Raw genomic sequence first — 12,001 nt, 5'->3', positions numbered from 1 at the left:
GCTCAGTTTGCCCTGAATAGTCTCGTGTAGTTGGATGGCTTGTGGCTGCAGCTGTCTGTGGCTGTCAGCCACTACGCAAGTCAGGGGTATTTATAGACAGGACCCTCACAAAGCTGAGGCATCCAACTTGGTGGACAGGGGGACCTATCCTCTGCTGCACCACACAGACCCCCACAAACAGCTGAATGACCGGGGCTGTTAAATCCAGAAGAACAACTCATCGAGCAGCTTCGCTGGGTCTGATCACAGCGACACTTTCACACACACGTAATCAAATATTGATTTAATTTGTGATCACACTGGCCTCACACAGAGTCAGTTTATCATATTGTAAGTATATTAATAGAGGTATAGGAGTATATGAGTAGTGCCGACTCATATCATAAAACAAATATATACAGAGGGAGGAAATATCCGAAGTTTTAATATTTGTTAGTTTAAAAAATTAATATGACTCGCCTGATGAGGCTTTGATGGACTGTGGGTCAACTGCTTTGTGTTCTCTTTTTTATCGTAATACCTGTACTGTGTTTTCCTAATTCTAGCTCTGACAGATCCCTTCCAGATCATCAGTCTGTAGTTGCTCCTTCAACTGAAATCTTCACAGTTGGTGTATAAAAACAGTGCCGGGGTTAGTTCCATTGTGATTAAAATATTTTTCAAACTGTTTCAGCCACAATTACAAAAAACAAGCAAAAGTTTTAATATTTTATACATCTGGTATAAATGAGGATTATTATTATTATGTGATATCCCACATTTTACTTATTCCATATGTATGTATGTATACATGTGCCAACATTAAGTGATTTGCAACAACAATGTATACTAAGTGACAAACAGTACTGGCATCTAGTGGTTGAAAGCGAGTCTGAAAAATGTGACCAGTGCATCACATATATGTAGAAGGTATAGAACAGGGGTGGGCAACTCCAGGCCTCGAATGTCGGTGTCCTGCGGGTTTTAGATGTGTCCTTGATCCAATACAGCTGATTCAAATGGCTAAATGACCTCCTCAACATCTCTTGAAGTTCTCCAGAGGCCTGATAATGAACTAATCATCTGATTCAGGTGTGTTTACCCATGGTGAGATTTCAAATCTGCAGGACACCGGGCCTCGAGGCCTGGAGTGGCCTAACCCTGGTATAGAATTAAAAGTCATGATCAGGGATGTCTAACAAAAGCCCCGGGTACCAGAATCAGCCCAGCAAAGACTACGGTCTGAAAGGCTTTGGAAAATGTGAAGGAGGATATAAAAGTTTTATCTATAATTTCACAGCTTTTACAGTTTTTCTTATTGTTAAAGACCTCCCACATGACGGCCCATACCATACAAAAACAAGATTCCTGTTTTTCACCACCTACCATACAGATATGCACTAAAACATTTGTCTAGGCAATGAAACCTAAACTTTTATGTAATATAATCCATTTATCATGTTGAAAAACTAAGAAATACTGTCGTAAATGCACCTTTTCCCCTCACATTAATCCTTCCCAGGGAATAAACGTGTAATTGAATGATAGAAAGGGGAGTTTCACTGGTCCAAGCTCAAAGTGCGCTCTCTGGGCCCACAAGATAAAAGAGGTTTGACATGCGCGGGCCATATAAAGGTTTACACCACTATAGCATCAGCGTCTGATTTATGAACCTCAAACTCAAAACAGTTCAAAGTTTAAAATCTCACATAGCCTTATTCTTTGCCAAGCTTCTTCTTTTTTTGTCACTATACAAATAAACTAAGACGACACATTGTAGCTGCATAAAGCTTCAGCATAGCGGACGTTTTGGGTTGCCAGCAGCTTTAAAAAAAATAACAAAAGTTTAGGTAATCGTGTTAAATAATTCTCTGTGCTCTGTGCCAGTAAATCTCAACATGAAGCCAACAATGCTTTTTGGGTGTCACACTGTATTGGTTACTGACGTCACAAAACTCTAAAAGATTAGAAAAGATAACCCACCTCATAATACGGCCTGGCCAGACTGGTTTCATAAAAGGAACACTCATCAACAAATACAAGTGAATTACTTAATTTGGCCCGGGCTTTTCTAAAAGGGTATGTTTTAACCATCCTGACATGTAGTGTAGCCTGTTGGCAAAGAGGTGGTTTTGTCCCACTTCTGTTGTTGATGTGTTTTTTTTCTCTGTCCCTTTCTCTCCCTCTTTCTTTCTTCCCAACTTCTCTTTCTTTGTTTTCTTTTCTGTTCAGTCTTGTCCATTGTCATTATAATAACTCAAAATTAAAAATCCTGATAAAATTCTAATGAAATATAACTATCAAGTGGACCATTATAGCAAATACAGTAATGGTCCACGTGGGAAAGTAAATCTGTGTGGCATTTTTTGGCCTTCAGACAACAACTGCTACACTGTCGGACAGGCCAAAAGAAAAGTTTAGCAAACATTGGATGTTTTTAATCATCCATGCTGTAACCACAAAGGAAATAGCAGAAATTAACTTTGGACAAACTGGGCCATCTGGTGGTGATGAATGGCAGTGTCTCACAAATCAGCAGGAGAGCCTTTTTCGTCCATTCAAAGAGAATGAATTTGTTCAAATGTTTTAATGCAGACCGTCCTGAACAGCTCATAGGTGCATACATGTACACACAGCAATCTCACTGCAAATAGCAACCAAACAAACTCACAGCAGGAGTGTCCCTTCTGGACGAAACACCACTTTATTACAAGTCAAACATTTGAAATGAACACCTTTAATGAATACCCAAAAGTGGGAAAAAACATTGCATCGAGTTTTTCTCTCTCTCTGACTGCTGCACTGAAGACACACAGCAGGTTTTGTTGACAGGCAGCATAACACTGACCCATGTCCCCTGCTGGGCTTCTGGCCTTTCAAGTGGGGGTCTTTATTATGTGAGTGAGGGCCGAGGAGAGATGGACCAAAACGCCACACCCACAGTAATCTCCTGTGGACAGTAGTAGAGTAAGGCAGTCATTCTTTGAATGGTTTCCAGTGACTTAGCTACATTCAGTACTCAGAATCACAGGAGATCTGATACATAATCAAACTAAAATACCAGTGCTTTACCGTCATATATATTTTTCTTAGTAAGAGTAAAACAATTATACTGTACATTACAATCAGCTGCAAGCTATGTGGAGGACCTCCATAGCACCCTTTTTATTTTCTTTATTGCACTCCATTTATGACGCCCTGATTTCAAGTTTTCTTCAAGTTTTACCCTTTTAGCTTGATTACAGATCAATAAGATTGGATCTCAACCATCTCAATTAAATAAAAAACAAAGATGGTGATAAAAAAGGAAGAAGAAATAAAAGTGAAGGAGAACAGAACCACACAGGCCAAAAGTAATTCTTCCTTTACAATACTATATGTCCTTAAGTACTTTTAAACATATATATATATATATATATATATATATATATATATATATATATATATATATATATATATATATATATAGATAGATAGATAGATAGATAGATAGATAGATAGATAGATAGATAGATAGATAGATAGATAGATAGATTTTAAACAATCTTTAGTCCAGATCGATACAAATACTAAATGCACTGTCGGTGGGTTTGTGCCAAAGTATGTGTTGATTATCAACAGCAAGTGCACTTGCGGATTTTTCACAGTTCGAATCATTGCCTCGCTTCCGACAAACAAAAGGAAAAACACCGGCTTGTGAACAATATAGGTGCTGAATGGCTGTTAACCAGCATGGTTCTGTTACAGCATGCAAGGCCGAGGATAGAACCACGTGAGCGCCCATTGACCATTAAGTCTGTGAAACTGTTTCTCTGCCAGGTTATTCTGCTTTTTCTTTGCCACCATCTACTGGCTTCACCGGCTCTGGATCTTCCAGCAAGGCTTGTTGTCTCTCTCGTTCCTTCACCAGCTGCACACCACAGTAGGTCACGAGTAACACAGAGAGGGTCGACAGAGGAAAACCTAACAATAGGACAAAGAAGAAGGAGGAAGGGGGGGTGAGAACATTAAAGCAGAACTTTAAAGGAAATACTGCAGATAATCCAGTGAACAAGCCCTGTCAGAGTTGTGTCACAGAATGTTTAATGCTATGAAGAAAACAGAAGCGATGCTAAAGTCAAATGATCTGTGGAGCATTAAGCCCCTCAAGTTTTTACTTTTCTTGTTTTCCTGTGCTTTTGGAACTGAGAAAAAACCCTGTTTTTTATTCATACTGATGTTGTTCCCCACCTTTAAAAATCAGTCTCCTTCCCACCATTTTGGCAAACTCCAAACTGTTCAGGGAGAGAACATTGTAGAGGACGATAGCCCAGAAGTTGGCCGCATTGAACAAACCGCGGATCCTGCGTGACATGGCTTCACCCATGGCACTCTAACAGAAGACACACAACAGAGCACAAAATTACAACTAACACAGAAAAAGAAAAAATGTAATTCTGCTGCCATCCTGCAGACCTGTGAAATGTTTGATAGATGCTTAGTCCATCTTTAAATTAGGATCTGTTTTGCTTTTCTCTTGTCTATTATATTCTTGGGGCAAATATAATAGATCCACTTCTTTTAATAATGGCTTTTTAAATGAATAAAAATAGTTCCACACCTCAAAATCGTGTCGCTCAGCTTACTTTTGATCCTGTTGCTCTCAGGTCAGTACTGTATTAAGGCCCATCAAACTAAGAAATGGATCTGTGAAGTTGATAACCACCAGTTTTATTTATTAACTGCCAGTTCACTCCCCTTTATAATGAAAGGTACAACATTAAAGAGAATTAGATAATAGCCCCTGAGGCTCACTTGGCAACAGTGAGAAGGAAGAACTTCCTTTAGACAGGAAGAGAACTCTGGTAGAGCCAGACAGAAATCTGCCGTGACCAGTTGGGGTGTTGGGGGAAAGAGGAGAGAAACAAGAAGGGCATGGGGAAACAGGAACCAAATACACACTATTCTGTCTCAGTCCATTACGCAGCTTCCACAAAGTGTGATAGAGTGACTTAAAATCAGTGCTCATTAAATACCAAGATCACTATCAGTGATGAAGAAGAGATTCTGTATCCAGTGACTAAATGTGATGACAAAATGTTGATAGATTCCTGTGTTTGTGTCAAGACTCTAAAGAATTTTTTTACCAAGTAATTTAATTTCTTCTTTAAATGTATCAGACACAAATTGTTATTCAAGGCAAGAATTTTCATCCATGCTCAAACATGCCTAGGGGCATTACTATTTGCCTTATCGTTTCTCACCTCTATGGTAGAAAGTGGTGGAAGGGAGAAGAACTTGGCCACCCACAGCTCAAAGTTGAGACCAAAGCAGTTGAAAAAGGACCAGATATAAACCAGTTCACATGGGCCCAGCCACAGGGTGGTGACGGCAAAAGTGCAGATGGTTGCAAGAAGTTCTTTGAAGATTTGATCGTGATTTCCACCAATGTAGTCGTAAACATACCTGCACGTGACACAACGATGAGTCAAAATCCTCTTGTCTATACCGCGTTCGGTTCTTTATGCCCATGAATTTAAATCATCCATGCACTCACTTGCACAGCCAGTCATTGATGCCTCTGTCAAAGTGCCTACAAAAGACACAAAGTTTCATGAATACTTTCACACATTTTACGGTTTTGCAGAGCGAACCAAGAAACTACACTGTGGTTTCACACTGCTGATGCAAGTCGCACGTACGTCTCAGCGAAGACGTAAAGCATGGTGATACACTTGGGAGGCTGAGGAGGGTCCAGGTGATCCAGCATTGCCACGGTGTTGATGACGCCGAACATTACAGCCGCTTTCACCCAGTCATACACCAAGTTGGAATAAGCCAGTCCAGCTGTGAATCACATAAAAACAAATCTGAATCTTTCCTAATTAGAATATATCCCACAGTCTTTTCAGGCATTTATTTAAAGTCCTGCCTCTGAGAAAACCTCCAGTAGCAGATTAACTTGAAATGATGTCTCATTAGAATTTTAGATTATTCATTTTTTCACTGATTTTCCTTGGAAATAGTATGATTTTAGGGAATAACAATGTTATTTCAAACCACAAGAAATCAAATGACTGAAGCAAGAAAACTTCAGTGCAAGTGCGAAAGAAAGGAAAAAGCTTTGGATTTAATTACTCACCCAGAGACCAGTCAGAAAGCTTAGCGACCAGCTTCATGTCACTGGGTATCGTCAGAATGTAAAGGTAGTGGAAGAAGACATCCACCACGAGAATACCTCCCAGGTGCAACAAGGCCTTGGTGGTGATGTTCCACATCTCCCTCTCTTTACGGATCAGCTGAGTGTTATTTGCCTGCAGAACAAAAGCTTCCACTAAACTAGGGACAGTACCTTGCTCAGGTAGCCATTCAGGGGATTTGAACCCATGATCATGGGGCGACCACTCTACCTACTGAGCTATCCCTGCCATATTCCATAGAAACTTGAATATTTGACGATTACTCCATTCAGAATAGCAGAGTTACAGATTTGTAACTATTTTTGGACCAATTAATTATTCACATTAATAAAATAGTTAATTAAAGAATAGATGTACCTACTGTTGATTAAAAGAAATATTAGGGTTTCTTTTTTTAAAAAACACCAGTTTATCTTTATATTCCGTTTGATTTCAATCCTCACCTGGGCATGAAACCGGTCGAATGTCATTATCGGTCCAAAGAAGAAGAATGGGAGGTAGAAGTTGTATTTCACCAGGTCTGAGAACGTGTAGTTGCCTTCCTTCTTCTCGCAGTTCTCTAAAGCAAAACTCATACAGCGCATGATGCTGAAGCCACAACCGCCATAGAACAGGATATCTTGGAGGTTGAAGGAACCAGTTACCAAGGCTTCCTGTTGTGGGGCAGTGGGGGGATAAAAGTTATTCTGAGCCTCAAACACCAGTCTGCATAAGGACGACAATAACAATCTGGCAGAAGCTGTATGCTGTCAGTACTGTAATCATGTGTCCATACATTACATATTAGACCAAATACTATAATTTGTAATGTTATCTATAGTGTTTCGGGATCGTTCTCCGGTTTGGTAACGCTTCTAAGATCACCTACAGCTGAAACCTTTCACAGTGGTGTGGATAAAGGGGGGCCAACAACAACTGTGTGTAGCAATGTGAAAACTATGATGCTACAGGGCATTCACGTTTTCTAGTGCATGTTTAGGGAGGCTGGAGGTCTGTCTGCATTTAAATTCAACCAATTTTCAAATGGTTTTATTGGTTGTTTCTTTCTAATAAACCTCACTTATTTCCAGTGGGCTTCAATAACTGCTTCTGAGTCTGAATCACCACATTTTGGAAAATCCTGGAAACACCCCTACAAACTCAGCTAAACTCCAGAAAAGTTGCAGTTCAGTTTTATTTATATAGCACCAAATCACAAATGAAGTTGTCTTAAGGTGTTTTATATTGTAAGGTAAAGACCCTACAATAATACAGAGACAACCCAAACAATCAAATGACCCCTTATGAGCAAGCACTGAGAGAAAGTGGGAAGGAAAAACTCCCTTTTAACAGGAAGCAACCTCCAGCAGAACCAGGCTCAGGGACGGGCAGAAAGAACTTCCATTAGGATCATTAGGAAGAAATGTGGTGGTCGAGCACAAATGTTGTAGTATTTATTACATGCGTCGCTGGACTTTGGAAGTAGGTGAAGTTGTTAAACTTCTACTTTGCTACCATTCCCTCACCTGCCAGGAGTTAAAGGGCTCCAGCTTGATGGAGGCCAGCGTACACAAGCCTGCAGCGAAGCACATCCATTTACTTTTGAATATAGCCACGCTGTATAGTATGATGCAATGAGAAAGAACCAGAGCCAAGAAAGTCCAGCCCATCGTTACCAGGACTGCCAAACCTCCATACACCCCAAAGACCAAGGATCTGTGCTGTGGATAAGAAGGAGCCAGAATTAGTCAAGATATCAGGATATAGTTCAGAATTCAGGAACACACATGAAGAGTGGTGTTAGTATAATAACACTCATGACACTGCAAAAAATTAAAATACCTAAGGATGGGAAGATTAAATTACAGGGCAATGAAAACAAATCTACAGTCCACATATGCACAATTTAAATGAAATGCATGGCAAATGTTGTGAAATTCTAAGATCTTTTAATGTTACCTTACATCCATTTATACCAATCTTCATTGTAAACATGAAACAAGACAGAAAACATGTTTAAAACATGATGAACTGTTTTAAATATGTCCAGATATTCACAGCAGAGACGCAACAGATGGGAACTTGGTATCAAAGAAAGCAGCTCATGCTGTGTTGAGTCACTCTGTCAGGCCTTGAGGTTCAAATAAAAGCCACGAGAAACATTTTTGTTCTGGAACAGAAAAACATCTCATTGAATAAAAATGGAATAAAACTACATTTAATTAATCACTTCAAGGCCTTCTGTTCACATCAGCAGAATGCAGCTTTGCATTTACTGTAATATCTTTCTTCACACTTGAGCACATGCAAATATGTGTGAAATACATATTTACAGAGAAAACACCATGAGCCCGCACGTGTATTTATTCAAAACCCAGGAGTATCTCGTGAGCATTCACACCCGCGCACCTTTGGAGCCACCAGGGAAAATATCTTGGCAAAGATCACATGACCAACGAGAGCAAAAAGGATATGATTGCGGAATGTCGTGAACCACATCACCCATTCGAAGTCCGCAGCATCCTACAGCAAGGAAAAATGCATTAGGATCAAATAACAACCGCTCGCTTAACATGGCGCTGTGCAGCTGTATAGAGAATACATGAAGAAGAGGGACTTACCATTTTCCTGCCAAAATAATGCCATCCTGGTTTGACGCTTTCCTTGAAGGTCTTTCTGTTTGCATTTTCTGAAAAAACGAACAAACAAAAAAATGATAATCTCCATTTGTGCATGCTGAGGTGTTTTATTAATAATGCAAAACAGCTTTAAGTAATGGCAGGACACTGTAAAGCCTCTGTGTTAGGGAATCCAGGCTTTGAGCAGCTTTGTTTTGGGCATTTTTATATGAGCTGGTTATTCCTCTGTAAGAAAACAGTCATGCAGGTAGTCACAGCTTGAAGAGCTTTGGTGTGTTCATTGGATTATTGCAAATTTAAGGGCCTGAGAGCACTTCTGGTCTATTTTATAACACCAAATATTACATAATACACTCACTGCAGAGCTTTCTATTCTGAGGCTGACATCTAGTCTCATGTAGACATAATCTTGTTGCAGGAGAGTAGTTTTCTATATAACCTGAACAAAGCGCTAACACATAAATGACAAACACAACACCAAAAACAATCGCAGTGGTGACCAAAGTTGAAGCAATCAGTGTAGCAACAAATGTGATCAACCTACACCACCACCACCACAGTGGGGAGTAGGTTTTTCCAGCCAAAGCTGGAGAAGCCTCAAAATGTAAGGGTCATTCGGGGAAAGCCTCTTACTTCTGGGAACACAGCCAAACTACTATTGCCAGTATACAGTGCTACTGTAGCATGCAGACCTGAGTATTACAAATGACCATTTTAAGAGACAGAGACTGAAGGAGAAAAAATATCTGGACTAAAATGATGATTGACATCTAGACTGTATGACAGCACAGACGGTGACAGACAGCACCAGTCACCCGATTGCACTCAGTCCACTCAGATCAGTTTGTGAAGAGGCTGGTCGAAGCATGTCATAGTCTGAATGCATGCAAACATTTGGTGTTATTTCAGGATGAAGGGTTTGGAGTTAGTTGGCTCAGTGTAACTTAGTCAGAAATATCTCCATCTGGGAAATAATTAGAGAGTAAGTGGACCATTTTTTCAAATTGTCTTCACATAATAAGAACACGCAGGGGGGGAAGCAGTCTCTTTTCATCTACTAAATGAACTTTGTTCTGCCCTGTTTTAGGTTAAATAGAGCACTGTTGTAGGATGTAGGACGGTGCTTTTTGAGGCAGTTTTTAAATTGCATTGAAATTGAATTGCATTGTCACTTGGCTTTCAGTGACATTTATCAGATCATGAGTGAAAATTGTGCTCCTAAAGCTGATAGTAGGTGCATAAAAGTGTCCATTCTCTCCAACTTTAGGGAATATCAGTGGATTTCAATTAACCTCTATAAATGTTAAAGCACTGTGATATTGATTTTTTTTTTCGGACTTTCTCAGTTACACCGACAGCCTGTGTGTGTGTGTGTGTGTGTGTGTGTGTGTGTGTGTGTGTGTGTGTGTGTGTGTGTGTGTGTGTGTGTGTGCGCGCGCATGCATGCACTCCGGACATCTCTTGACACGTTGTGCACTCACCACTTGAAGCTTCAAATATCCAACTGCCTGCCCATATCAAGGCCACAGCAAGTACAGCTGTGTAGAGATACAGCTCATATCTAGGGAGGGCAGTCTTGATCCCCATGGTGAATCTGCACACTTGAAGCCTAATGGGTTGAAAAGCAATCAGCCACATAATGTTAGACCTAAGTGAAGGGAACCAGTATAAATGAACAGAAAACAAAACAAAAAAAGGAAAGCTCTGAGAGAAATGCAGGGTTAAAAGGTTTATTTTACTGAACCAGGTTATTCTTTGGAAATTGTTACATTGTAGTTTGCTGTGACATGTCAGTATGAAAGCATGCACGTTGACAGGTTCCTCGATAAATAAAATGCTCCGCAGGATTAACCGGACAAAACATGAGGAGAAACCCAGTACAGTTAATTTTTATGGTAGATGTCCTTGGCAGTGTTACCCAGTGGAAATCAGCCTGTGCCTATAGAAACTATACACCCACAAAAACGGGTCAGCGCAGTAATAACACAAGTTCCTGACTGGTCTGAGACAGACCGGGGTGTTTCACCGAGGTGGTATTTTACTAATAAGCTTCCCGGATCGACAGCCCAGTGACTTAAATAGGACTTCAGAGCTCTGGCTCCTCGGAATCAGCACCGTCAGCTGCGCAACCCTACCTCTCCTTCCTATTATAGTACTGTCTTGCAGTTGGTTTGCTGTACAGCAGGGCAGCTGCAGTGCTATGTGATCTGGGAGGCGCTGGGGACTCACTTCACAGAATAATTAGCCCTAACTGGAATGGCCAAGAATGGCGCACTGGAGTGGGAAAACCGTTAGTTTTCAGGTGGACAGCCCGGGTTCCTGGCTGTGTTAGGGCGTGTGCTTCATGCTCATGTAGCGCACTTTGAGTTGAACTTAAAGGAGTTGGACGAACAAGTGTGGCATGCCAGTGCCAAGATGTAACCATGGCTATGCAGATCCCCCGCAAAGCGGCATGCATACAAATTGAGGCTTACTTTTTCAATGCTCTGTGCGCACAGAGTCGATAACACACCGGCTGTTTGTTCTGATTGTTCCCCCCTGGTGGTTTCCGTCATATTTATCACTTTGCATTAATACAAGACTTGTTTTACTAACCTTATATCCGCTTTACACCGTCAGGATGAGGGCAGCACTACAGCCAGTTCTTCAGTAGACCAAAGAAATTGGGGGAAAGCAGGTGGCGGCAAAAGCAGATTTCATTTCATTCGTCTTGCGGGGGCTTTGCCGCTGCCTCTGATCACCAGCCTCTGGCAGTCAGGATGTTGCGGACCCAACGAAAGGAGGAGGAGGAGGAGGAGGAGGGGTGATATATTTATCCACCACTACTGCACCGCAATGAGGGGTGGTCCACACCGTGTCCATCGGATCTTACTCACAAACATGGTTTATAACGTCGAAAAAAGAAAGTCAATCAGTAGCAATTAGCCTAATTGAGAGCCAATCAAAGATAGAATGAATCTGACTTGATAAATTATATGCGGATGTTAAAAGTGCAATGAAATATGATTGCACTTACTGTTACAGACCCAAGTCTTTCACGTTTTCCGGTTAGATGCAACAAAGGCAATGTTTCTACAATTTGAAAGAAATTGGGTTTTTTCTGTTTTTAAAAATAATTTTCTGTAGGCCTACTCTGTGATATCGTCGAAGACCGCCATATTATAAAACGCATTAAATGCCTAAGGGATTTGGGGAATTTTCATATATTAGTCAGTGCTTTCCCAT

The 12,001-nt window shown here is 40.7% G+C and overlaps 1 protein-coding gene across 3 annotated transcripts; it reads right to left on the bottom strand.

The window, feature by feature from the left end:
• Positions 1-3,426: 3,426 nt before the first annotated feature.
• hhatla (hedgehog acyltransferase like, a) lies at positions 3,427-11,565 on the bottom strand. Of its 3 annotated transcripts, XM_085254924.1 has the most exons (13): positions 11,372-11,565; positions 10,258-10,385; positions 8,759-8,826; positions 8,547-8,660; positions 8,097-8,117; positions 7,664-7,858; positions 6,602-6,811; positions 6,101-6,272; positions 5,661-5,805; positions 5,516-5,551; positions 5,223-5,424; positions 4,210-4,351; positions 3,427-3,942 (listed from the first exon to the last, which is right to left on the bottom strand). In XM_085254924.1, exons 2-13 carry the CDS (start codon positions 10,361-10,363, stop codon positions 3,800-3,802), a joined length of 1,554 nt encoding a protein of 517 aa, XP_085111050.1. In that variant the 5' UTR covers positions 10,364-10,385; positions 11,372-11,565; the 3' UTR covers positions 3,427-3,799. The 3 variants fall into 3 exon arrangements, with proteins under 3 accessions (XP_085111050.1, XP_085111051.1, XP_085111052.1); XM_085254925.1 differs by lacking the exon at positions 8,097-8,117 and having other exon boundaries at positions 3,428-3,942; XM_085254926.1 differs by lacking the exons at positions 8,547-8,660; positions 8,759-8,826; positions 10,258-10,385; positions 11,372-11,565 and having other exon boundaries at positions 3,428-3,942; positions 8,102-8,501.
• Between the last annotated feature and the right edge of the window lie 436 nt (positions 11,566-12,001).

This window comes from Mchenga conophoros, linkage group LG18 (genome assembly GCF_057382185.1).
Source record: "Mchenga conophoros isolate Kocher_MC1m ecotype Shallow Benthic linkage group LG18, M_conophoros_male_GT1.1, whole genome shotgun sequence".
In the NCBI taxonomy this organism is placed as follows: Eukaryota; Metazoa; Chordata; class Actinopteri; order Cichliformes; family Cichlidae; genus Mchenga; species Mchenga conophoros.
Note: the sequence above shows the minus strand (reverse complement) of the source record. Positions and strands in the feature narration are given on the sequence as shown.